At 51.6% G+C, this 24,993-nt stretch overlaps 9 protein-coding genes across 9 annotated transcripts; 6 read left to right on the top strand and 3 right to left on the bottom strand.

The window, feature by feature from the left end:
- Positions 1 to 1,459: 1,459 nt before the first annotated feature.
- On the top strand, positions 1,460 to 3,457 carry PpBr36_08558 (uncharacterized protein; the record flags this gene model as incomplete). The annotated part of the gene is made up of 7 exons (XM_029895687.1): positions 1,460 to 1,471; positions 1,678 to 1,701; positions 1,792 to 1,817; positions 1,907 to 1,948; positions 2,045 to 2,099; positions 2,200 to 2,990; positions 3,064 to 3,457. 7 exons carry the CDS (start codon positions 1,460 to 1,462, stop codon positions 3,455 to 3,457), a joined length of 1,344 nt encoding a protein of 447 aa, XP_029747579.1.
- Positions 3,458 to 4,627: 1,170 nt separating this feature from the next.
- On the bottom strand, positions 4,628 to 7,180 carry PpBr36_08557 (uncharacterized protein; the record flags this gene model as incomplete). Its single annotated transcript, XM_029895686.1, has 7 exons — positions 4,628 to 4,774; positions 4,942 to 5,656; positions 5,782 to 5,936; positions 6,158 to 6,523; positions 6,605 to 6,652; positions 6,731 to 6,965; positions 7,029 to 7,180. The coding sequence occupies 7 exons, from the start codon at positions 7,178 to 7,180 to the stop codon at positions 4,628 to 4,630; spliced, it is 1,818 nt and encodes a 605-aa protein (XP_029747784.1).
- Positions 7,181 to 8,485: 1,305 nt separating this feature from the next.
- Positions 8,486 to 8,790, top strand: PpBr36_08556 (uncharacterized protein; the record flags this gene model as incomplete). Its single annotated transcript, XM_029895685.1, has 2 exons — positions 8,486 to 8,511; positions 8,685 to 8,790. 2 exons carry the CDS (start codon positions 8,486 to 8,488, stop codon positions 8,788 to 8,790), a joined length of 132 nt encoding a protein of 43 aa, XP_029747782.1.
- A 2,562-nt stretch (positions 8,791 to 11,352) lies between these two features.
- PpBr36_08555 (uncharacterized protein) lies at positions 11,353 to 12,897 on the top strand (the record flags this gene model as incomplete). The annotated part of the gene is made up of 2 exons (XM_029895684.1): positions 11,353 to 12,408; positions 12,502 to 12,897. 2 exons carry the CDS (start codon positions 11,353 to 11,355, stop codon positions 12,895 to 12,897), a joined length of 1,452 nt encoding a protein of 483 aa, XP_029747583.1.
- A 219-nt stretch (positions 12,898 to 13,116) lies between these two features.
- On the bottom strand, positions 13,117 to 14,463 carry PpBr36_08554 (uncharacterized protein; the record flags this gene model as incomplete). Its single annotated transcript, XM_029895683.1, has 1 exon — positions 13,117 to 14,463. The coding sequence occupies one exon, from the start codon at positions 14,461 to 14,463 to the stop codon at positions 13,117 to 13,119; it is 1,347 nt and encodes a 448-aa protein (XP_029747779.1).
- A 1,181-nt stretch (positions 14,464 to 15,644) lies between these two features.
- PpBr36_08553 (uncharacterized protein) lies at positions 15,645 to 15,905 on the top strand (the record flags this gene model as incomplete). The annotated part of the gene is made up of 1 exon (XM_029895682.1): positions 15,645 to 15,905. One exon carries the CDS (start codon positions 15,645 to 15,647, stop codon positions 15,903 to 15,905), a length of 261 nt encoding a protein of 86 aa, XP_029747790.1.
- Positions 15,906 to 20,938: 5,033 nt separating this feature from the next.
- PpBr36_08552 (uncharacterized protein) lies at positions 20,939 to 21,618 on the top strand (the record flags this gene model as incomplete). The annotated part of the gene is made up of 2 exons (XM_029895681.1): positions 20,939 to 20,976; positions 21,216 to 21,618. 2 exons carry the CDS (start codon positions 20,939 to 20,941, stop codon positions 21,616 to 21,618), a joined length of 441 nt encoding a protein of 146 aa, XP_029747787.1.
- A 1,585-nt stretch (positions 21,619 to 23,203) lies between these two features.
- PpBr36_08551 (uncharacterized protein) lies at positions 23,204 to 23,671 on the bottom strand (the record flags this gene model as incomplete). The annotated part of the gene is made up of 2 exons (XM_029895680.1): positions 23,584 to 23,671; positions 23,204 to 23,468 (listed from the first exon to the last, which is right to left on the bottom strand). Exons 1-2 carry the CDS (start codon positions 23,616 to 23,618, stop codon positions 23,204 to 23,206), a joined length of 300 nt encoding a protein of 99 aa, XP_029747786.1. The 5' UTR covers positions 23,619 to 23,671.
- Positions 23,672 to 24,185: 514 nt separating this feature from the next.
- Positions 24,186 to 24,977, top strand: PpBr36_08550 (uncharacterized protein; the record flags this gene model as incomplete). Its single annotated transcript, XM_029895679.1, has 2 exons — positions 24,186 to 24,554; positions 24,660 to 24,977. Coding segments are annotated over 2 exons (687 nt in total), but the record flags the coding sequence as incomplete, so codon positions are not given.
- Between the last annotated feature and the right edge of the window lie 16 nt (positions 24,978 to 24,993).

Here is a 24,993-nt window from a genome sequence, read left to right as displayed (position 1 = left end):
CCTTATTTACTTCTTTTTGTTCTACTCTTACTTGCTTTTTCTCCATAACTTTAATCAACAAATCGCTTTTCAGGAGATTCGAGAACGGCAGGTATCAAATGGTGTGTGTGTGAAAGTCTACTTGCTTTCTCTGCCCATATATGTTCGTTTGGTTGATCGGCGATCATTTTCTTACTTGCCAAGCTCTAGTCTAATATCTACGCTGGCCTTAGCATGGAGCCTAGATCCGCACATTAGACAGGCTTGTCACGCCTGGGACCCGGCAGAATGGGCAACACTAGTACTGCGATGACAAGAGGTTCTAGGGCGCCGAGAGGCGTGCCGAAGCAAGACAGATACGAGATAGCGACTTGTTTACATATCACAGGAATATACTCACTTCCACGGGGTTTTTATTCCAAGTACGACATTCTAAGCTAGTGCCAGTAGCCATGCCCTTGTTATAAGGCCACGAACCGGGCACTTGTATAGCTAGAACTCATATGCGTCCGCCGAGAACGGCACGCAGAGTACGACTGCGGAAGAGGCGCTGATGCAACTAGCTATGCAGCATTGGGCAAATATCCCCGATATATCGAGTCGGTGGAGTATTCGGTAGAGAAGGTTCCATGGTAGATTAGGCTATTAATATGAGGACGACGGTTGTACTTTGCACAAAATATGCAGCCAATCTACCTTTGATACCTTGTTAGCGACCCGCTAACGCAGAGTGACAGGGTAGCGTTAGGTTTTCACCGGCGTTGGGGTGATCTGCAGTTAATTTGAGCTCAATGAACAATGTTTCTTTGTGCACACAAAGGCTCTTAAGAACAAACCTCGAGCGACTCTGAATTGCAGCCGATGATATGCAGTCTTGACTTTTGACGTTAGCGATGAAATGGACCACAGACTGCGATGAAATTCATTATCAAAGCGGTGCTTGCGTTGCACGTATAATCTACCGTGAAAAGTCGCTTGCGGCTCACCGTTGATATTGGCAGGGTCTGGACCATTAGCTAATGGGTGGTGCGTCCAATCACACGAGACGTCTGCAGAGATGATAGCTTGTTGCCCCTGCGCGCTTGTCCCACCAGCAGCCGGATGATTGGTCAGTCGTAGCTAGCACAGACCAAGCATCCCATGTAAACAAGGGTCTACGCGTGGGAAGGTACAGTACGCTTCTTGGATGGGGCCTGCTGGCGACGGGTGCGGTTGGCTCGTTGGTTCTACTGCTCTGGGGGGGCAGGCGGCGGTGAACAATTTCCCACAGCCGAAAATCAACAAATCCAATCAATCCCGACCCCATTTTTCGTGTCCCCTTTATTCTCCCTCTCCACTAAAAGAAAACCCACCACTACTGGGAAGCAACCTCTCCTTCACAAACACACACCACCTTTGCAAGCATCTCTGAACTTACTCTCGTACTCTTTCGACCGCCTCGCTCCCATCAACATCAGAAACCAACTTGCAAACCACCAAAATGCGTGAAATTGTAAGTGCACACACCCCTCGCATCGAACGCCTTTGGACGCGCATCAAAGCGGCATCAAGCAAGAAAAAAAAAGCAGCATACCCCCACCATCACCAATATCCGGCCTGGGTCTTTCCTTGACCTCAACGCTGTCGAGCTACAACGCGTCGTTCAACTGTAGCGAAGACCACTTTGACTGACTTGAAACTTTCTTTTCTCAAATACAGGTTCACCTTCAGACCGGCCAATGCGTAAGTCTTCATCCTCCATCCCAAGCTTGTTGATATTCCTTCTGTTCAGGGTAGTGGGGCTCACCAAATCTCGTCGCTTCAAAACAACAGGGCAACCAAATTGGTGCTGCTTTCTGGTATGCCCAACTTCGATCCGACGACGACTTTCCGCCCCAAGTCGTCCATCCGTCCGACTTTGGACCTCTCTTGCTAAATAATTCCACAGGCAGACTATTTCTAGCGAGCACGGTCTCGACAGCAATGGCGTGTATGTGCATCTATCTCTCGTTCAACCTTCCATCCGCTCCTCATGATGTCGGTGCTTCAGGTTGCTTGCACAACGCTGACATTATCGACGATATAGTTACAACGGCACCTCCGAGCTCCAGCTGGAGCGCATGAGCGTGTACTTCAACGAGGTATGTCGACACCGCCCTTGCTTCCGAACCGGCAGCACGTTCCTGCTCACCGACCTTTTTCGAAGTGAACACCTGGATCTGATAACTTTTTTTGCTCTAGGCCTCGGGCAACAAGCATGTTCCCCGTGCTGTCCTCGTCGATCTCGAGCCCGGCACCATGGACGCCGTCCGTGCCGGTCCTTTCGGCCAGCTTTTCCGTCCCGACAACTTCGTCTTCGGCCAGTCTGGTGCTGGAAACAACTGGGCCAAGGGTCACTACACTGAGGGTGCCGAGCTTGTCGACCAGGTCCTTGACGTCGTCCGTCGTGAGGCTGAGGGCTGCGACTGCCTTCAGGGTTTCCAGATCACCCACTCGCTGGGTGGTGGTACCGGTGCTGGTATGGGTACTCTGCTGATCTCCAAGATTCGCGAGGAGTTCCCCGACCGTATGATGGCCACCTTCTCGGTCGTGCCCTCGCCCAAGGTCTCCGACACCGTCGTTGAGCCCTACAACGCCACTCTCTCGGTCCACCAGCTGGTCGAGAACTCGGACGAGACCTTCTGCATTGACAACGAGGCTCTGTACGACATTTGCATGCGCACCCTGAAGCTGTCGAACCCTTCATACGGCGACTTGAACTACCTGGTTTCGGCTGTCATGTCTGGCGTCACCACCTGCTTGCGTTTCCCCGGTCAGCTTAACTCTGACCTCCGCAAGCTTGCCGTCAACATGGTTCCCTTCCCTCGTCTCCACTTCTTCATGGTTGGCTTTGCTCCGTTGACGAGCCGCGGCGCCCACTCTTTCCGTGCTGTCACCGTTCCCGAGTTGACCCAGCAGATGTTCGACCCCAAGAACATGATGGCTGCTTCGGACTTCAGAAACGGTCGTTACCTGACCTGCTCTGCCATCTTGTAAGTGACTTATCACGGCATCCACATGACTTGAGAATTTGAATATCAACTGACCACAAAATGCACACAACAGCCGTGGAAAGGTCTCCATGAAGGAGGTCGAGGACCAGATGCGCAACGTCCAGAACAAGAACTCGTCGTACTTTGTCGAGTGGATCCCCAACAACATCCAGACTGCTCTCTGCTCTATCCCGCCGCGCGGCCTCAAGATGTCGTCGACTTTCATTGGAAACTCGACCGCCATCCAGGAGCTGTTCAAGCGTGTCGGTGAGCAGTTCACTGCCATGTTCAGGCGCAAGGCTTTCTTGCATTGGTACACTGGTGAGGGTATGGACGAGATGGAGTTCACTGAGGCAGAGTCCAACATGAACGATCTTGTCTCCGAGTACCAGCAGTACCAGGATGCTGGTGTTGACGAGGAGGAGGAGGAGTACGAGGAGGAGGCCCCTCTTGAGGGCGAGGAGTAGGACCAGAACACTCTTACCCCGGTTGTTTCCCGATTGGTCGCATACGATCAAAAGCCGGCATTTGTGTCTCCTGGCTCCAGGATAACATCGCTCGCGGACCAGCTGTCCGTGATCGAGCTGGATGGATGACATAGAGGCTGTTGTTCTGATTGTGCTGACATGTTGGAGACTGTTGTCGTAATTTGATACCTCTCCCAGAGACAATGGAGCAAAAAGAAACAATGTTTATTGGACTTAAATGCCCCTGCCTTTAGCTGATGCGGCGAGCCTTTTTTACAACCTATGTTTTAATTACAAAGATGAATCAGACATTCTATTCAATCATGGCACATCAAGCACTGTTGACTTTCGCGCGTCGGATCAACGTTTCATGGTCCATTTCTACGCGGACTGTAGACGAACGAACGGGCTCTGGATGTTGAGCTGCTTTCTCCTGTGTGTACGTGTGGTAGCATCAACTAAGTATCACACGAGGAGGTTGATCGGTTGCCCACAACATCATGCCGGTAATAATTTGTGGACAACTATGGCATCACACCTCTTATGCCGTGGTATACGAGAACTAGCCCGATTAAACCTGTTCCAGGATGCTGGGTCTTTGCGGGACCCGATCTTTCACCGGCGGGCTCTTGTGCCGAGGGACAACAATCACATGCATATCGCGGAAGCGTAACATCTTATCTTCTGACATGTCTTACAGCCTGGCGATAGCTGCACCGTACAGGAGCATATGGGCGAATCGTTTTCTTGTGAACAGAGCTGTGTGAGAGGTGCCGGATATGAGAAAAAGGGAGATGGCGTAGATTGATATGTACAGCGTGTCACCGGGGGTGGGAAGGGCTACCGCCGAGAATGACGAAGCCAAGACAAACAGGAAATAACGTCGGGGTTTTTTTTTTGACAGCATCGCCCTAAAAGCCAAGGGTGTGATAAGGGGGCTGGTCTAGGTAGGTAGGTAGGTAGATAAGTAGGTAGGTATCTTTGTCGTTTACGCCTCGTCGCCTAAATCAAGATGGAGCTTGCTTGTTTGGACAGGATGTGCGAGGTGACTAGAACTAGAAAAAAAGGGGGTAAAAAAAAGAGAAGAATAAAATACAAAAGTGAAAAAAAAACTAAACAAAAACAACCAGCATCGTTACTGCCATTGGTTCTGGGCAATAAAAAAAAAGTTTAGAGCATCGCGACGGGCATGGCGACCTTTTTGGGTGTATGGAACTTGGGGAATTCATAGTTGTTCTTCTTGGGCGTATAAGTCCTGCTTTGAACCTCGAGGTCCAGGCCCGGCACAGATCTGGCCGAGATCTTGGTACCGTCGTACTGTGGCACGATGATGGTGGCGATCGTTAGTGCGTCATATTCATATCGGAAGACGAGCAACCCCCGGGCGGGGCGATTTGGTGAAAGGACACAAGGGGTTTTGGTTTACCGAGTGGTGAGATGTTGAAGAGAAGAAAGGAGAAAAACTAGGGGGAAAAATGACGTACCTTGCGCACCTCGACCTTCAGCTCCTTCTCGAGCATGGGTAACACGGCATACTCGCTCCAATCGTCGATGCCGCGCTCCGCGAGCACCTCGGCCAGCGGCAGTACGGTGAAGCTCAGTCCGCTGGTGGGCGACGCCATGAGTGACACCTGGCCGACGGGCTGGTCGCCGACAAAGACGTGGATGCGGCAGGGGAGCTCGAGGAGCTCGCGCGTGGCCTTGACCAGCAGCTGGTAGTCCCTCCGCGCGCCGGTGCGGTCCTTGTTGCGAGCCCTGCCGTTGCGCATCTTGCGGTCGGGGATGCCGATGCCGTCGGCGCCGCCGGCGTCGCTCCGCCTCCTCCGGACGGACCTGCTGGTGCCCGTGGGCGCGTCCTCGGACTGCGCGACCACCACGCCGCTGCCGTACAGCGCGTTGACCCTGCTGCTCACCAGGCGGCCGAGGTCCTCCCTCGTGGCGACGGCCTCGCCCGCCGGTGGCAGCAGCTCCGGGTACGTGTACCCCAGCCTGGTGATGTCGGCCACGGTCCGGGTGGTGTGGAAGTCACCCGGCCTCGTGCTGGCGTAGAAGGGCTTCAGCGGCGAGTCGGCGGTGAAGGAGCCCGGGGCCGTGGCGAACTGGCCGTTTGTGCGGACCGAGCCGTTGAAGACGGTCGTCTCATGGTTGATGGTCTGCCACAGGGCGACGAGCCGGTCGACGTTGCAGTGATGCAGAGCGCTTGGTGGCGGGGGTGGGGGATATGGGCCCTATTGTTAATACTAGGTCTTTTCTGCCGTTTTCTTTTGTATATATCAAGTGCAACAGAGGGGAACGCTCAAGACTTGCCAAGCGTTTGTACTCACAAGGCTGGATCGAAAGCCGACCAGTCCAGCCACATGAGATGGCCGCCGGAACCGGCGATATTGTGTACTGTGTTGTGCGGCGACTCGAAACTGCTTCCGGGGAATGAATCTGTCGCCATCTGCTCAAACGTTATGGTCTGACTGAAGACATTGTACTACATGACAGGGACACGATTATTATATTAGTTTGAGACCAACAAAAGCAGGTGGAGATAGTGATGGATTTGACATGTTATTCCGAGGTAGATCAGTTGTCTCTCCGGTGGGCGGACTTGGGACGATATAAAAAAAAAAAAAAAGACCCGACCGGCATCATCAAAGACATTCAATGGTAATTCGACCATGTGTGTTGATTCAAAAGTAGGAGCGCACTTACAACCTGACTCCTCAGCGTGCCCCCATATCGCTCAAGCTCGGCGTTGATGCCATCGATATTCTCCGAGCCGTTGTCTTGCGGAGCCCTTTTGGTCTCGGTGAAGCGTGCCGCAATGCTGTCGTTGGGCATGCCGAGCTCTGAGAAGGGCCGCCTGAACTTGTAGCTGTACAGCGGGTTGCGGACAGTCTGCTTGCCCTGGGGCGTGGTGACAGAGATGGTCTTCATGGTGACGGACGGCGGCAGCTTGGCGTCGACCGCCCAGTCCCAGTACGGAAACCTTACTCTTTGGGCGGCCGCCTGGTATGCGGCTGCGTTTTGTCCTCGATAGTTGCTGGCTATCCTCTGCACGTGCGTGTTGAGTGTTTGCTGGTGCCAGGGGAGGGTGTCATTGTCAGTAAGCCGGGGTTTTGGAAAGGCCTGCAGCTAGGAAGCACAGGGGCGGCTCACCTCGTATAGGGATAGGAATGGGCGGTGCCAAAGACCAAAGCACACGTCCTGCGGAGTCAACGATAGTCAGGGACCCTGCTCTAGAGTATTCCAGGAATCGATAAGCGTGGCATGTGTCCGTCTTACACCGTGGCAGCAGTAACCTCCATAACCACCAGCCTTGACCCCTTCCACCCCATTCCAGGATTTGTATGGTGCCCCATGAATCCCTAGAAGACGCAGAGGGTTAGCAAACTCGGTCACATATACCGACCGCCAGTGACTTGTCAAAGGAGCCAGCGTACCCATCAGCTGAAAGTAAGAAAGAGGGTCCGTTTCGGACTGTTCTTGTAATGATGCCAACCCCAAGATGAATAGGTCCCTGCAAAAAATCTTGTCAGTTTGAGAATCATGATAATCCAGGGTCCTTCGGCATCAATCTTACCATTCTGGACCGCCTTGACTGTGAAAGTCGTTGATATTCTTTCTTGGAGGCGGAGCCTGCCCGTTGCTTGTAGGGATACCAACAATGGGTATTTGCTGGGCTATACAAGCAAGTGGCAGCAGGGCAACAGCTATTATCCTTTGACCAATCATGGCTGCCAGGTGCCTCGTTCGAGGGGTTTGTGTTTGAACAAAATTTTGGGAAGACCTGTGCAGCGAATATTCAAAAGTGAGTATTTGCAGGCAAAATCACTTGAGATGGACCAGACAGCCGAGTGTGTGAGCAACGCAAGAGAGACAAAGCCGTCTTATATGGCTGCGACATGTATTCACGGGACCTTCGTGATCGCACGATAGCCTCAAGACACGTTCGAGGGAGCCTAGGTACCGTGCCTGTCCCAGAAATTGGGGAATGTATTTCTTTGGGCAGTGCTGCCGTGGGCGTAACGTTGACACCAATTCAAAGAAAAAACTTTGTGCATCTCTCCATGCTCACGGCAAAGGGGACACGAGCTCATAAGCTCCTCTCAGCTTTTTGGGGTAGGGAGGGAAGCAGTAGGGAGGAGGGCATGGAAAAAAGCAACCAGACTACCGGCCAAAAAGTAACGGGTACATCAAGGGCTAATTACCACAACCGTCCCGCGCCCCTGGCTAACTTGGTTTTTGTTTATGCGGGAGACGCGTCGGCACCGCTTGGACCAAGGCGTACAGTGGCAGATGCCGACAAAGTCCCCGAGAAACAGGCCGTTCACTGCCTGCACCAACCATCATTGTACCGGCGCGTATTGTTTACTGGAGATGCACACTGGGGGGCGTATGGCCCAAGGTAGGACAAGGACAAGAAAAACAACGTAAATATAGACCGGGCTAGCGATCATGGCCGCTGCAGGGAAACTCAAGTCCTGTGACCTCGTATAGGTTTGCTCATCATCAGAGGAGGGAGGCCGAGCTGTAAGGTGCTGAAGGATGTTTTCGGCTGACTGGGCAGGAGAAGATGCAGATTGCGGCCTAGTGGCATAGGACAACGATATGATATTGCTTCAGCTCCTCGGGTCAACTGCTTTTCAAGCGGGGGGCGGCTCGGTGTCCCGAAGGGTTGTGCGGTCACTAGCAGTTTCGATGAATCAGGGAATCGCCATATAAAGACAGGACAGTGCATACCGTTCAAGTGAGAGCCTAAGATGCTGTGTAATTCTCAGGTAATGTAAAGAGCCCTTTGGACAGGCCCCGGGATTTCAAAACCTGTAGGATTAGAGAAATCCTGCTCGTGCCGCAATATCACAGCAGAAGATGCACATAAGAAAGAACCTGCGGTAGTACAAACACCCCAACCCCCATATTAGATCCTGAACTTGGAGCGATTGGGCTAGAATGAAGAATACATGAGAGGCTACGGGAAATAACTTCCATATGCGGCTGCAAGGCTTTTGCCAATAACAGGAGCTCTCGGTTAGGCACATGGTTTCGTCGACGAATTGGAGGAGGCGGCTAACAGATGCCTCGAAAATTACCTGACGTAGGTTCAGGGGAAGCATGGACCATAAGACATTTATAATGTGCGGTCCATTTCTGGTCTGGTTAGTCTATTCTTGGCCACGTTTTTCTGCGGTTAGCCGCGTCGCCCGTGTTCATTGCAATCACGAGCTCCCCTACCCTGAATCTCACGCCCATGTGGGAATAAACGGGTTTTTGGCAAGGCCGAAATCGGCGATATTTTTGAAAAGAACGTTGCATCAGAGCCTGGGACTATGCGTTTACCTTGAGCAAGTCTTGCTAAGCACGCAGAAAATCAATGAGAAAGTAGGCGAGGCCTCTTTCATTGCTTTGATGGATGCTTACTTAACCATCATCGATGAACAAACAAGTCTCAATACGAACCGGTCGGTCACTCACATGGTAAACCTGTTTCAGCAAGCAAGAGCGGTGGTTTTTTGTGACGTCGGTAATCGACAAGTATGGGGGCAGGAGGGCGGTCAATGGTCGTCAAACTAGACCAGGCGGTTAGACTGACATATTGGAGGACAGTCGATCGAATTCGGGAGAGCCGATGCTGTGATTGGGTAAAGGAGGGACGAAAGATGCTAGCTATTAGAGATGGCATCATATCCCAAAAAGCTGGGATATCAAGTTTGGAGAGGTTTGACAGCAGCAGAAAAAAAGAGGCCGATATTGACCGGTAGATGTGTAAGAAACTAGAGTTTTTGTCGTTAATTGGGTGTCACCATCACCTCGCAATAGTGACATGTCCTCTGTGTGATTGATAGAGCAGCGCAAAAAATCCACTGAATGCACCCACCATAGCCTGGTAGAACGAGGCGGTGAAATACCTGACCCCGAGGAAGCAGTTCTTTGGGGATGCACAAAAGCCAATAAAACATGGTACAGCGCATATGGAATGTGTACAACCCGAAAGGGCGGGCCACATATACGTACAGGACCCCATTAGCTTTGCTGGGCAATCATGGTCCAGGTGTGCAACGATTGTCGATATGAACAGAGGGTGGATGAGGTACGCATACGAAGAAAAGCTGGGCTTTTATTGACACACCTGTGTCACATAGCGGAGGCGGAAACGTGGAGACCCGAGACCAACTGGTATTTAACATGGATGAGGCATTGACGCCATGTAGCGTGATATAAATGACGTCGAGAGTTTTGAGCATGTTTTTGGATATTCTCATCTAGAAGAGAAAGGACGAGTCCAACATCGGGGCTTGAAGGGTCGACAGGTGTGACCGGTACGTCAGAGTCCTTTTTAGAGATCAAGTTTTATTTCCTTGCGGCAATGGAGGGAGACGTATATCTACCTCGCCGACCTTGTCCATATATACCAAACTCCTCTCCCATCAGAAGGATTGGGTGGCGTTGGCTAGTGACGGGCTGAAATCGCCGCTCAAAGCCGATTCATGTGAGGCTGACTGGGCTGAGGCTGTAAAGCCATCGTTTGAGACCAAGGCGTGTGCCAACGAGCCGTTTTGCAGACGTCAAAATGTCGCCAAGAATGATGGGTAAGAACTCGATGTGGCAGAAGGTGGACGACAAGCATCGTCGGGACCTTGCTTGAGTGCCAGTGATTGCGAGGGAATGATCATCTCACCCAGGTGCTTGGGCGAGATGGCAGAAACCAAAGAAAGAAGAAAGGCACAGCATTTTTTAATCAATCAACAGCAGAAGCTTTGTTGTTTGTTTCGATGACGTTCTCTGGCTCGTGGTGAAGCGAATTGGCGAATCATTACTGTTTGGTGAGGCGTTGAGACTTGAGGCTTGAGGCTCGCTCGAGGTTTATGGGTCAGTTTGCTGATAGTGGGTCGTCTTCCTCAGGGCAGGCACGTAATTATCTTTTAGGGGAAACTGCTTCTCAAACGAGAGTGAAAGAAGAAGGCTCCATCCAGTCTCTCCCAGTCAGCCATCGCAAATAAGAAAGACCCTCATTCCGACCTAAAAGACCCCCGGCCGCCCCTGATGCAAGGTAATGCTGCTAACTTGACGGCAGAACGGCAAAATTGGTCGGAGCTTGGGGGTCGAAATCCGACCATCGCCGACCGTCCGTGTGGATCGGATCCTTGACTACCCCCGCTTTAATCGCCGTTAATGGTTTATCGGCACCAGATTCTTTGCACGGGGTTAGCTTGTCGAAGATTATCCATCGCTTGGTCTCCAAGCTAAGCTAACATCCAACTCACCCGATAAAGCCATGAAGATAGGGTTGGAAAGGGACCTGGCCTGCTGTGTAGCTTTAGGGTTCTACCGGCGCTAGCAACTTGGCATCCGCTCTAAGCTTGTCGGCTGTTGACTTTTATACCCGGATGGCATGTTTCCAAGCGACACAGGTCTGAGGCTTTGTTCTCTTGGTCTGCTGTTGCCTAGGAACTTCCGCTGAGAGAATTACGCAAGCTTTCTCACCAGTTTCATCGAGCATCAATGCGGCAACTCGCCCATCAATGAACGAGATACCGTAGAAATCCTCTGTTCTGCCGTCTTCCCGACGTCGGCTCGGCGACTCGGATTTTACTACTCATACTCGACTCACTATATCCACAATTGAAGTCGTCAGGGGTTCCACCTCAAGGCTCTACGACCACAATCAATCATTACTTCAAGTTGGGCATTTGCCCTTCTGGTCTTTCTTTTCTTGTTCTTCGTTATTGTGATGCATGTTTGAATCCCTCTCCATGCGAGTTTTTCTTTGTCTAGCCCTGATTTGCTAGCACCACCATCGAGTTTGTCTTGCCTGATAGGACTAGAACTATTCTAGTCTAAAAACGACAGCGTCAGAAGCAGTCTTGCCCCCATTTCCGCCACGCAGATCAACACAACTCTTAGCAATGCCGCACGAAATGAGAAGAGAGTCCCGCAGGGGCTGCTTGGGTGCGGTCGCCGATGAGCTGGGAGTGGCAACCATTTACCGCTCACCCTCCAACGTAAAACTTCTCATCCTCCAGCGAGCCGTCCGCCTCATGGCATATGGCGCATCGACGCTGCCGCTGATCCCACACCTACGCGCGCTGGGCCACTCGGAAAGCTTGATCGGTCTCTTCCTCAGCCTGACGCTTGTCGGCGACGTGCTGCTCAGCCTGCTCCTGACCGTGGTGGCCGACGGGCTGGGCCGCCGCGCCGTCTTGGGCATCGGGTCGGTCATGATGACTGCTTCCGGCGTCGTGTTTGCGACATGCAGCAACTACTGGATTCTCCTGCTTGCGGCGGTCTTTGGTGTCATCTCGCCCAGCGGCAACGAGATCGGACCGTTCCGCGCCATCGAGGAGAGCATCGTCGCGCAGCTCACCACCCCCGCCGACCGGTCCGACGTCTACGCCTGGTACTCTCTCATGGGAACCGCGGGTGCGGCGACGGGCATCATCGCGTGCGGCTGGACGGTGCAGGCGCTGCAGCGGAACAGGGGCTGGAGCGAAACCAAGGCTTTCCAAGTCGTCTTTCTGGCCTACGCCGCCTTTGGGGTCCTCAAACTGATCCTGACGCTCTGTTTGAATTCCGAGGTCGAGGCCGAGGTAATCAAGACCTCACCCCAAGCTGCGGCGGCTTCTGAGGGCGAGCGTCGGCCTTTGCTTGCAGGTAGCGAGGCTGGCGCAAGCGAGCAAAGTCAGGACGCTCTGGCTGCAGAGTCAAAGACAAAGAGCCGGTGGAGTCTGCTTCCCCAGATCAGAAAGGAGGGTCGTCTAGTGATTTTGAACCTGTGTCTGCTTTTCATGCTGGACTCCTTTGCGTCGGGCTTGGTGTCTTTCAGCTGGATTAGCTACTACTTCAAGTCCACCTACAACATGGAGCTTGGCACCCTCGGGTCGGTGTTTTTCACCACCAACGTCCTTGCCGCCGCTTCAATGCTCGTCGCGTCTTCACTGGCAAAGCGGTTTGGTAATGTCAATGTAAGTGTGGTCGCTCCCAAACCCTTCTGTGCGCGAGCATGTCGAATCCTTGCGCAACGGGTGCTGACTTTTTTTTTTTGACGTTCCCAACAGACAATGGTGTTCACACACCTACCGTCGTCCATCTTCCTCGCCCTCATCCCGGTCCCGTCGCTGCAGCTGTCCCTTGCCGCCTTGTTCCTCAGACACTGCACGGCCTCTATGGACGCAGGGCCCCGCTCGGCCTTCCTCGCTGCCGTCATACGTCCCTCGGAGCGCACCGCCGTCATGGGGCTCATCAACACCCTCAAAACGATCGCGCAGAGCGTCGGACCCTCGGCCACGGGCCTGCTGGCAGGCAGCGGGCATTTCTGGGTTGCGTTTGTGGTTGCAGGGTCGCTCAAGGCAACATATGACCTGGGGCTGCTGGCTGTGTTTAAAAACCACGAAAAGGAAGAGTTGGAGCGGGTCGACAGGGAGGCCGCAGTGGGACAAGACTCTCAAGTCTAGACGGCAGGGGCAGTATGTAAAAACTTGTGAATGTGCGTGAGGGGAAGAAAAAAAAATTTGGCACGGGTATGGAATTCTCAACAAGATTTGAGCAAATCAATATACATAATGATTTGCTTAACGCCCAAGTAGTAGTTGTAGTAAAAGGCGCTATCAAAAAAGTAATATTACAATTAAAGAATAAACACGCTCGACCCCTCGTAAAACCCATCATTACTATTACCATATAAGATCTCTTGCATGTAGCATCGTCTCCAGTTCGGCGGGGTAGTCCTCGCCCAGAATATACGACACGGCGCCGCTGCCCACAAACGACTCGGCGCCGCCGTCAAAGTGCGCCTTTACGTACTCCCACCACTCCGGGTAGAAGCCCGACTCGCTCCAGTCCAGGATGCCCACGACCCGCCCGTCCCTTATCAGTATGTTGCTGGGGTTCAGCTGCCCGTGGGTCAGGTATGTGTTCTTGGGGTGCGGCCGCCTCGACGCCGCCAGGTCCTCCAGCATAGGCACGACGTCGAGGCAATCGGGCCCTCCTCTGCAGAGCATCACGTGGGCCAGCTCCTTGACAAAGTCCGGCTCCGAGTCGAAGGGCCCGACCGGATACCCAAAGAAGTTGTCGGTGCAGCCGGCCTGGTCGTAGACGGTCCTGGTGCGGGCGGCGGGGGCGGGGGCGGCAGCAGCAGCAGCAGCAGCAGCAGCAGGAGCGCCGTTGTCTCGAGCGCCGGCGGTCACGGTAGGGGTGTGGCCCTGCTGCTGCTGCTGATTTTCCTCCTCCCCCTCGTCTTCCTCGCGGATGAGGATGCCGCAGACCGAGTTGTGCTTGTGGGAGCGCAGGTCCCTATACATGTCGCGCAGCTGCCAGGCAATGTCGGAGCGGGCGGCGGCGTCAAGCTCGTCCCAGACATCCGAGAGCGCGTCGCCGGCGATGCGGTCCATGAACATGTAGGCCTGGTCACAGGTCCCGGGTACCCTGCCGAAGCCCAGGACGCGCGGGACGGGGACGGACGTGTTCTCGGCCACGAACTGGAGCACGCTGGCCTCGTGCAGCAGCATCTCGTCTCCCATCTTGATGATGGTGGACTGGTCGAGCAGGTAGACCTCGGACTCCCTGGACCCCAGCTGCCGGAGCCCCGAGAGGTAGTTCTCAAAGGCCTCGTTCCGCGGCCCCGGGGAGCCCGTCATGGCCAGCGGCAGGGAGGCTCGCGGGTTTGGGGGTTCTCTCGTGGGGAAGTGCCTCCTCGATGCGTCTTGTTGCCTGCCTCCGGTCAGAGGTTGTGAGGGCGAGGCGGCGCGGCGGCGGCGGAGTGCATCGATGTTGAGGTCCCCGAGGGCGCTGTTGAGGGTCTCGGGGGACAGATCTAGGCTCAGGTTCGGCCTGGAGGATTTTGACGCACGTAGAAACTCGAGCAGCTCAGTTGGTGTGTCGTCATCGTTGGAGTCGGACTCGGGCGAGCTGGGACGGCTGCTAAATATGGAGGCCTCGGAGCTCGAACATGAGGGCGACCTTGGGGTGCGGGAGCCGTGCTCGTTTGGAGGCTCCAAGTGGTGAAAGCGTCGAGGCGACATGTGGGAGGGCTCAGAGGTGAAACTGGGGGGGGTGGTTGGCTGTTTTGGCAAAGGAGACGTGTGTCAGGTGGGAAGGCGGATAGAGTTTCGTGAGGGGCCGAAGAACGATCGTAAGTGGGAGCAGAGGGGAAAGATGGGAATTATACGACGATGGGCTGGTGGTCCCGGAGCCAGCAAAGCAAAATGAAAGGGAAAAAGTAAACGAACAGATGGTGTTTCGTCACTAGCCAATAACGACCAGTACCACATGTCCCGCCTTCTAGGATGAAGCTAGGCAGTGATGATATGGTATGATATGCTCTCCACCGGGGTAGGGAAGTGCTGTACTGTAGACGTCTGGCTACCACTACACAACAAAAAGCATTAAGCCAAGCCAGGGCTATATCTGATCCCTTGCCATGTCGATCTCATGGAGACGGACCAGGGCCCACCCGCAATGTGCGTGTGAGTGAGTGCGTGGTCTTGCATGGTTCATCTTGGCCCTGGGTTCGTTGACAGCCAGGGCTTGAGGTCGCAGTACTACGACCACAAGGTGCTGGTACTAGGACCACCTGGGTCTAGTACGTACCGTGGGAGAGGGTGGGCTTGATGAGCGGTGGAGAGCCAAGAAAAGAAAGATGGATGCATGTGCGCAATGTCAGGCACGCTTGTTCAGCTTGAGGCACCAAACCTCAGACGGCAGCAGGGAAAAAAGAATGTCGCTTGCAGCTGTGAGTGTGAGGCTGACTCTTGTGCTATGAGCAAGGGGGTGGCCACCGATCCACTAAGCACCGTCCGTCCGTCTCTTTTTTTTTTTTTTTCCCTCCCCTAAGAGATGGGATACTACCTACGTAGCCGATGCGCCCGCCTGCTTGGGTTGGAGTCGTCGGGGCCGAGCATGCACTAGGACTAGGTGCCGATTGAGGCGCTGTTGAGGTTTCAGTGTCGGATGCTGGTAAATGCGGGCGGCCATTGCTGTGCTGTGCTGTGCTCTGCTGTAAGCCGGCAAAGTGCTAGGTAATTACAGTACAGTACAGTGCTGTAGACTCGTAGGACCCTGGATTCCCACAGCATATTTACCGTAGGTATGTAGTATATGTACATTAGACTTCTTAACTTTGGATAAATATTGGTAGGGATGCTGACAATGACAGACATTAACTGAGCAAGTATAGCAGAAAACCCTCCCCCCAAAAAACCAAATGATGCTGGCAACGACAACATTTCTTCCAACCGTGGTTGCGCTACTCTCCAGAGCTCCAGCCAGTCCTGTACTGTCCCTATACCTAAAACTCAGCTCTGGGATGTACCTCCACTTCCCGTCTGAGCTAGAACCCACCAGCCCACATTCTACACCTTTTACCACGAGGCAGTGGAGGCTCACAGGGGTTTTAAGTAGTAAAATACCAGTGGGACTGGGACAGGAACCCAGTACTTCCCATGTCCGAATGCGAGAGCGGTAAAGCGTGATAAGCACGTCAATCGACAAGACAACAACCACGGCGAGGCAACTTCCCAGACGAGCTACCAGTGCAACCTTGGAAGGAACCCACAGAAGACAGAGAGAGAAAAAAAAAAAAAAAAAAAAAAAAAAAAAAATTATCACAATCATCCAAGTCTCACACGTGCTGACAGACCATTCCTTTGTATTTGGAGTTGACTAGTTCCGGGACCGGAGAGTCTTGTGCGATTTGGTACCAAGGCGCCCCTCCCAAGGTCGCAGTTTTAGTGGGCTTTTTCATCATTGCGAATCTTGGAAAAACCTGTCGAGCGATGTGCTTTCCGCATCGGATTCTGCTGTTAGTGCTGGGTTTTTTTTTCTACACTGGGAAAAGATTGGCAAGAAGGATATGTAACATTGTATCAAATCTCAATTCAACGGTACAGACGATATCTGATACAAGAGTAATCTCAAAAATGCAAGAGACGGATATTGTCATCAAAATTACCAGATTCCATGAATCATTTGTTATTGTATTTCCATCTTTCTTTCTTTCTTTTTTTGTTATAGTTCAGCTTCTTTCAATTGAAACCGATGTTTACCCCGACGGCTTTAACTCCGCACTCAAACTTACCAAGTTCAAGGTAGAGAGAACTAGCTAGCTAACTAGCTACAGTAGCACCAACTAGGTGGTAAGCGGGCTGGCTTGCTTACGTCTATCGAAACATTAATTCTAAGCTCGGGGTGGTGCTAGTCAACGTGTCAGGTTGGTCATAGAACCCTTGCCAAAGCTCGGCGACCACTGCCCGAGGAAAGGGATTGGATCCGTTTTGTCTACGGAAGTACGCGGTACGGCACACCTACAGCAACCTTACTCGGTGGTGTTATTGTCTGGCCGTGCCGTGCATCTAAAAAAGATGGACGGTTAAAATTCCGAAATGGAACTCAACGCTATTCTTCAGATCTGGCCATAGGTTCTATGCCTAGTCCTTGTCCTATCTAGACCTAGAAACAAAACCTCCGAAAAACAAACGGCATCTTGACCGCAATTGAGGACCAAGTCCGCCGGATCTCAGCCACCCGACCGCCCCATTTCATCCACTGGTTCCGACACTTTAGCGACCCAAAATACTGCAAACTAAGGATTTTGTAAAACGATCCGGGGGGGCCACACGGCGGACATGCAGCCGACGCAGAAAACAATACCGTTCATTCATTCACAACCAATGCCCAGCGGTTTTTTTCTTTTTTCTTTTTTTTCTTTTTTTTCTTTTTCTTTTTTTCTCTCTGTCTCTCTTTCTCTGAGACTTGTTGAACAGAATTGAGCGGCGGCCATCTTGTCGGAGCATTTGGCATCCGAACCAACGGTTTGCCAACAGAAAACATCTCGCTAACCGAACAGCCAGCCCCAGCCAACCGACTAGGCATTTTCCCAACTGCCATGCAGCTAAACTAAAAAATCTGGGCGGACAATAGATACGCAACAACAGTAGCCGTATCCATAGATCTCAGTATCTACAAACTCGCCACTTCGCTTCTGCACCACAGTGGATGCAAATCGAGAAATTCAATTGTCTTGGGTTAAGCGATCTCCAACGCACGGTCTCGGTTCATCTGATTCGTTCTCGATACGTCCCTTAGTTTCCCCAACCTCTCATTGATTGTTCCCTTGCTCACCGGTCTTCCAAATCGCCAAATCGTGAGTACCTGCATCTTGTTAACGCTGCAACCCGCCCCTCCATTATGCCGATGTGATCTGAGATACGGACGGGTACCTTATAGCAGATGGAAAGAAAGATTCACACTGACATTGTTAGGGATGTGAATAACGTGGATTCCCATATTAACATGCCGCCATTCTCCCGATATGGATCCGTTTGGTTTAATTCGAATAATGTGTTTCTCTGAATGGCTCAGGCTCATTGACTCATGTTTTTTTCTTGTTTTCTTGCAAAGCGGATCTTCTTCCAGATTTGCAGCACTCGAGTAATAATTACCATGATTAGGTATCTGTAACTACATTACTATCGGGGGGTTTTTTTTTCACGTGAATGGTCGGTACCGTTCTTTGGTCCTCGTGCGTCTTGGCGATTTGTCAGTCTACAATAGCTTGGGTAGCATTATCGCCTTGACATGTGGAATCAAGAACCGCTTCTTGATACGTTTTCTGCTCCATGAAAGTGTCCTGACCAAAATGCCCTTTTTTTTCAGTCTGGTTGTAGGGTTCTCGTCCGTTGCCATCACAATCTGTTCGGGAACCTTGTCTGCGGCATTGAACCCCCGGTGTTGTCATGCGATCGAAGATGCTGCGTTAACGAGGTTGCTATTATTATCGCATCGCTTTTGACAGCTATAACAGCTAGGGAAGCTTGGCGCCAGGGTCAAATACGGTGCAGGGTTCCGCCCCTGGCTGGATCTTGGAAGGAGCTTCTTCAGCCTGAGACAAAGCCGAACGAAGCGCTCCTCACTTGGCTGGAGGCTAGGTACCGTATCGTGCCGTCACCCCTGTCGATTGACGATGGGCCTGGGCATCTCTGGAGTTCTTTCTGCTAGGTCTAATACTATCTGGGACTAGGAAACACGCGGGCGGGCCATACGCGCGTTGACGTCTGTCAGAAACAGATACCCTTCAACTCCATGGATATTCAACTTTGGTACAGCAGAGCTGACTACTGCCAACCTGAGGAAAGCTTGCGAATTTAGGGAGGAGAGGGAAGGTGGCACGGCACCTTGGCAACCTACGATACAATACCTTCCCCGCCTTGCTTTGCATTTTGCATCTGCACTTGCATTTGCAGTAGGTATGTACGTAGGTAGGTAGGTAGGTAGGTAGTAGTTACAGTGATAACTAACTGATGCTGATCCCAACGTATCGTGATGTACCTTGTTTCTATCTGATCAACCACGTAATCAATCGGCCTGCTTTTGGCCCGCCAGTTTTTTTTTTTTTTTTTTTCTCCCTCCTCGCCTCGGCTTCACGGCCCGTTCCTAAGCGCTTACTGCGCTTCCCTCTTTTTATTCTCCTTTTCTTCCCTCTTCCCAGTTAAATGAGCGAGGTGGTTACCATTTATCGCAAGACATCCGACTGGACGAGACCGTCTGGTCTTTCTGGGGCGCCCAATCCTGGAATAAACCATTCATTTGGTGAGATTGGTTGCGTTTCCCTTTGTTGGAGTCAAAAAAACACGGTGCAAGAATGAAATGGAGACCAACAAAAATAAAATAAAAAAAAAATAAAAAAGAAACTTGCAGGGCAACAGCAAATCGCCCGTGGTTTCGGCACGCGGACTTGCGGGTCCAATCGAATCGCGGCGCCAAAGAAAATCCTCGCTTAAGCTGCTACGGTAGGTAGGGTAGGCAGGCTACCTGTGGTTCTTAATTACCAAGAAAGTCTTTTTTAGTGTTCTTCCCTCTTCTGTACCAGATCTTTTGAATGTCTGGTTCCCGCGGGCCACTAGCCCATTGAGGCTCGGGATGCGAATGGCAGCGAAAAAACCCCCCCCCCCCCAAACAGAAACCTGACGTGAAAACGGCGAACAACTTTCCTATTTACTTCTTGGCTGTTGTTTGTAAGGCTTTGGAATCATGACGCTCTTTTGATTACGCAATTATTAATATTATTATTTTATTTTAGTTCTCTTTGCTTTGGTGGGTTGTGTCTTGTCCAGTTCCTCGTCCTTTGGTCCTCTTTTTTCCCCTTTCACGTCCTTTCCTTCGGCTACTTACCCATGGCAAATAACCATCCGGGGCAACACGTAGTGGGGTCCTCTTCCTTTTTTTTTTTTTTTTTTTCCTCTCCTTCGGCGTGATGTTCACCTCGCCTGACTGAAGAAGTTCATGCGTTCGTCGATCGAACTAACACACCTTAGCATTTCCCCTTTTATTTCTCTACGGGAACAAAATGCCCTGGTCTAGTCTTTTTTTATGCTGATCGCCACGGCCTTTCTGTGATGCGAGGTTTCAAATCGAAAAAAAAAGGCCTTCTTCACAAGGACTGGTGCCAGTCGGACGCTTTGACGATCGACCCGAATTGATGTGCACCATTTTCCCTATTTTTTTTCTTTTCCTTTTTTTCATGGGTTGCAGACGGACGGAGCTATTGCGGGCTGCTTCGCAAACATCCAAGCAATGGCATGAACTTCTTGATCGCTTATCCAGTTCTTGACACCTCCTTTTTGGTAGTAGTCTTGGCCCCATTCTTAACGACGGTAGGCATGGTGTTTCCAAAGAGCTCTACCGTTGATTGCACTATCTGGATCCCGAATGTCATCGGTCCTCTGTGCGGGTGACGATCACTGGTTGATTGTCTTGAGAAACAGGCCTATATCTGACATTTGAGCTCAATGCGGTGGCAGATTATCTTTGGTAGCGATCCAGATGAAGCAGGTTGGAGATTCAACTGATTTTTTTTTTCTTTCTTTCTTTTCTTTGATTCTTGAATTCACTCAGGAGGTGGTCTGCGAGTGTGGTCAGCCCAGTGAGCAACTACTGTAAGCAGGTGTTGCATGAATAGTGTCAGGACAATACTACGTAGAATGCCAAGAGGTTGCTCTTGTAAACGAAGCCTTGGGTTTGTAACGGCCGGGTTTTGGCAAGGTATTCATTGCAGACGAGTAAGAGAGTTTTACACTATTCATGAAAGATGCCTTTCAAATGTGGGAGACTGACGCGGCTTGCTTGGCAACTAAGCTACATGTTGGTGGTATCGTGGTATCGTTCCAAAGTGGTACTCCGGGTCCTTGGCGCCAACGGGAGCCGCGCGGCTACTGCCCTGCTCGATGATTGGAGCTTCGAGCCGATCAACTTTTGTCCATCATAAAATGTGGTTGTTTTTTTTTCCCTGGCCAGACAGCTGCTTTGCGTATTCCGGGTATTGAAATGGTCACGGCGTTCTGTTGACGCTTGGATGCGCAGAATCTCATTGATCGTGGCCTCCAGAGTGTACTCTTCATTTTGATAGTCAAGAATGCCAATAAAGCGTCCCTTGGCTCAAGTCTATTCCAACAATTAGCATTTGAGGCAACCCCGGTGACTCGGGATCTATTCCCAGTTCCCATGTTTCGTTGCATATGGAAAAATCCGAGCTCTCGACTGTGAGTGACCATGATGAATTGGCTCTCTCACAGCTAGATCAGCGTCTATATCATCCCCAAAGGCAATCGATCCTTTCAGGCAATATGAGCGAGGTGATTGGATTGCACCCCTCGAGCCATTGTAGTCCCAGAAATCCCTATCGTCGTGGCAAGAGATATCAAAAAACAAGATACTGACATGACCCGGTCCCTCCATTCATCCTGTCAAAACGGGTACTAATAGAAAACGTAATCAACAGGTCTTGTGAAGACATCAAAAGTCTCGGGAAGACACTCGCGGATCTCTGCCTTGCATATATACCCTTGGCCGGAACCACATACCCTGACGAGGCTCAAGAACTCGGGGTAGTGGAAGAGATTGCCGTCCGGGACACTCGTCATGCGCAAGTCGTCGTGTATCACCCGGATGGCCGATCAAAGACGTACATTTCAAAGGTCTTTTACCCGCTGTATTACATGTACACGGACGAAGAATTTCAGGATTATCAAGCAGACACTTTTCTCAACGCCTACAAGGACTACACGAACGAAGCTGGTGCCTGTGCCACAATGCAGACATGGCCAATGACAGGCCGTCTCATCCGAAAGTACAGCGCGTCTTGGATTTTCGAGTTGACACTCGACACTGCGTCATCGCAATGACGAGAGAAAGCGCCATGTGGGTGGGATACTCATGGAAAACGTCAAGAGAGACGGAAGTAGGTCGCCATGCTGGCTGTTCCGGGAGTTCGATGACTTGACGCCGGTCGAATGGCGGCGGGCGAGAACGGTCAACGCCCTCAACACGACTAGCTCCGCACACAGTAAAAAGACTAGGCCATGTGGGCGGAGGTTCGGGATCTGCTGATGGCCATCAAGGAACCGCTCAAGCCGTACGAAAAAGAAGATGCCAACGCCTCCGGATGTAAGCGATTCGGGGGTGTCCAAGGTTCGCAATAGTTGTCCGGCCCGAACTCTGGACATGAAAAAACGCGACTCGAAACATACAAATGGAGACAAGCATCGGAAGAATGCTGCACCGGCATGGTTTTGGTGCGTGGCCTGATCAAGTCTCGAGATCGACTTCAATCACTGACACACATCCGGATTTCAAACAGCCGGTCCCCAGCGGTCTGCCGCCTCGAAGAGCCGCGTTGGCTGTGTTGAATAGTTGCATGTTGCGCGGACACGGCCCGGGGCATCGTGATGCAGTGCGAGAATCAAAGAATCCCCGCACGGAAAATACAAAGTCGGGATCCAGAATGACAGGGACAGCTACATAGAGTTGCAAAACTGCCGATCAAAAACACGCCATTGATGCATAATGTGTGTGTGCAAAACCGGCCGATTCGGCCGACGAGGGGAGGTTTTGGCGTTTCGTGATCCCTACCCTGCTTCAACAAACAAGTATACTATATAGTCACCTAGGTAAACAGGCAGGCAAACATGGGCTTGTATCCATACGGTGTTCATGCAAAGAGCCGTTGTTCGTGGAAGGATACCTAAACTGTGAAAAAAAAAAAAAAAAAAAAAAAAAAAAAATACGGCAGTCTGAGCAAGGACAAAAAAGAACTGGTGGCACGAGGGAGAGGTAACCTTGGCGAAGAACGGCACCTCAGCTCAGCTCACCAAGCTTCAAGCATATGCCTGCTTCACTTCAGGTGGTGCGGTCGGCTACGGCTTCCGTGTGCAATCGCCGTCAGCAACCGGAGCTCAACATGGCATCGTCCTGGGGGGTGTGGGATGACTGCATGGCGGAGGGCAAATCAGATAAGCCCGTCGGTGCTGCTACCCGTGAGGAAAAGCAAATATCGTATCGGGTCAATGCCGCCGTTTCTTGGTGAAGAGTCGGTCAANNAAAAAAAAAAAAAAAAAAAGAAAAGAAAAAGTCCGGTTGTTAGGAAGGAACCTGAGGATCCGCGGAGAACATAAAAATTAATGGAGAAAAAGCAAACAGTAGTAGAGAAAAAAAATAAAAGCAAAAGAAACAAAAACCCATTCGGAGATTCCCGAAGGAATCCCGGATATGCCCCGTGTGTGGGTTTATCTGTCAAGTTGCTTCTTTGCTTCAAAAAAAGCATGTACCCCGGATGTGATGCAATGAAGAAATCCCTGCTGATTTTTTTTTTCTCTTGTGATTCCCAAAACCCTGCAAGTAGTTGTCTTTTGCCATATTCCTTGGAGGGGCAAAGCAAGAGCTGAAAGGATGGCATTTTTGCCGCAGTCTGTATAACCGATCGACACTACACTAATCCAGACTCCCCTCAGTGTTTTGGCGAATGCACGTGGTCAATAGTTCTCTGCAGTGGCACCGGCAGGTAAGTCCTTGGGGGGGAGGAGGTCTGACGGGCGTAAGTGATGGCGGGATTTGGCATCCCGTCGATGAGGAGGGAGTCCGAATCATCGGAAAGCGGCGTCCTCCGGACAAGTCCAGACGTTCTCGGCTGATGATGGAAAGTTCGTAGCCGATCTCGCCAACCAATGGGTGGCCGGGCAGGCTGACAATACCCCAACTACCGTTACCCGATTAGGTGGCTGTATGCTATGGTATCGGCTCAAGGGAATCGCTGTGATTGGGCCAGGACAAGCATGGAATGCCAAAGGTGCAGGCTCGGTTACCACCCACACTATCTTTCTCTGTCTATCGTGATGACCGCGTACATGGCGGGAATCTGTGGGGCCGAGACTCTAGTACATTGCTGTATGGGCAGGTGATCTGTCACTAGTAAGCGATAAAAAAAAGCCAAGAAAGCGATGTTGATGCATTTCCGAAGAGCTTTATCAGGCAAGAGGAGACAGAAAGCCCCGGTTGCGATTCGCCTGTTATTATATTGGCATATCCCAAAAAATCCAAGATGCGAAAGATGAGAAAATGGAATAAGATTGGATCGGAACAGATACCTTGGAGCAAGCAAAAAAAAAAAAAAAAGGCTAATATCTGACCGATCCAGCTTGTTATAGTCAGTCGATGACGATGTTACTGTACCTCGCGTGTGGTACGTCTACGAAGAATCCGATACGATATAAGCATCCACCAATGATTGGATGAGCCAAACTCCTTCCTACCCAAATTGTTCTGTCTGTTACTCAAAATGGAGAAGAGAGAAAAAAAAATTATATATCACCGTCTGCGCTTCCACACACACCTTGAAAACCATGACTGCAACCTCTTGAGACATCTTGTACGACGTAGTAAGCTGGACCCCAAAACTACATGCCAACCAACCACCATGGCCGTCCCAAGTATACACCAAACCATGCATAGCCAAGTACACGAAGCGAGCGACGCTTCGCACGAGATCCCGACAATCGACATCAGCGGGTTCCGCGCCTCTCCAGAGACCGCACAGGAGCGGATAGACACGCAAAGTGTCGTCGACAGGGTCCGCAGCGCCTGCCTCACCACCGGCTTCTTCTGCCTGACGGGCCACGGCATCCCGCGGGAGCTCCAGGAGAGGGTTCTGGACGGGGCCAAGAAGTTCTTTGACATGTCGCTGGAGGAGAAGCTTAAGCTGGTACACCCGACGCAGAAGAACCGGGGCTACGAGGTGCTTGGTGGACAGACTCTGCAGAGGGGGACCAAGCCTGATTTGAAAGAGGTTCGTGGCATTTTTTTTTTTTTCATTTTCTTTTTTCAACATAATACATGTGCCCACCAGACAAAAGGGAAAGAGGCTGAAATGGCTGATACAAGTCATGCATAGGGATTCTACATAGGCAAGCACCTCGATGGGGACGACCCGCGTGTGCGTCGACACCCGCGCCTCATGGGGCCCAACATCTTTCCGAGCGGTGAGCTGGACGACGACGAGTTCAAGAACCCGTTGGAGGCCTACTACGAGGCCATTCTGGCCTTGTCACTGACCGTGTTCAAAATCCTGGCCAAGGGTCTCCCGTACGGCGACGACGTGTTTGACCGCTTCGTGTCCGATGATCCCGTCTGCATCCTGAGGTTGCTACACTATCCCCCACAGACGTCCCAAGATCCAAGGCAGCTGGGCGCAGGGGCTCACACAGACTTTGGTAAGTTTTCCTTTT

The sequence above is a fragment of the Pyricularia pennisetigena genome, chromosome 5, assembly GCF_004337985.1.
Source record: "Pyricularia pennisetigena strain Br36 chromosome 5, whole genome shotgun sequence".
NCBI lineage: Eukaryota > Fungi > Ascomycota > Sordariomycetes > Magnaporthales > Pyriculariaceae > Pyricularia > Pyricularia pennisetigena.
Note: the sequence above shows the minus strand (reverse complement) of the source record. Positions and strands in the feature narration are given on the sequence as shown.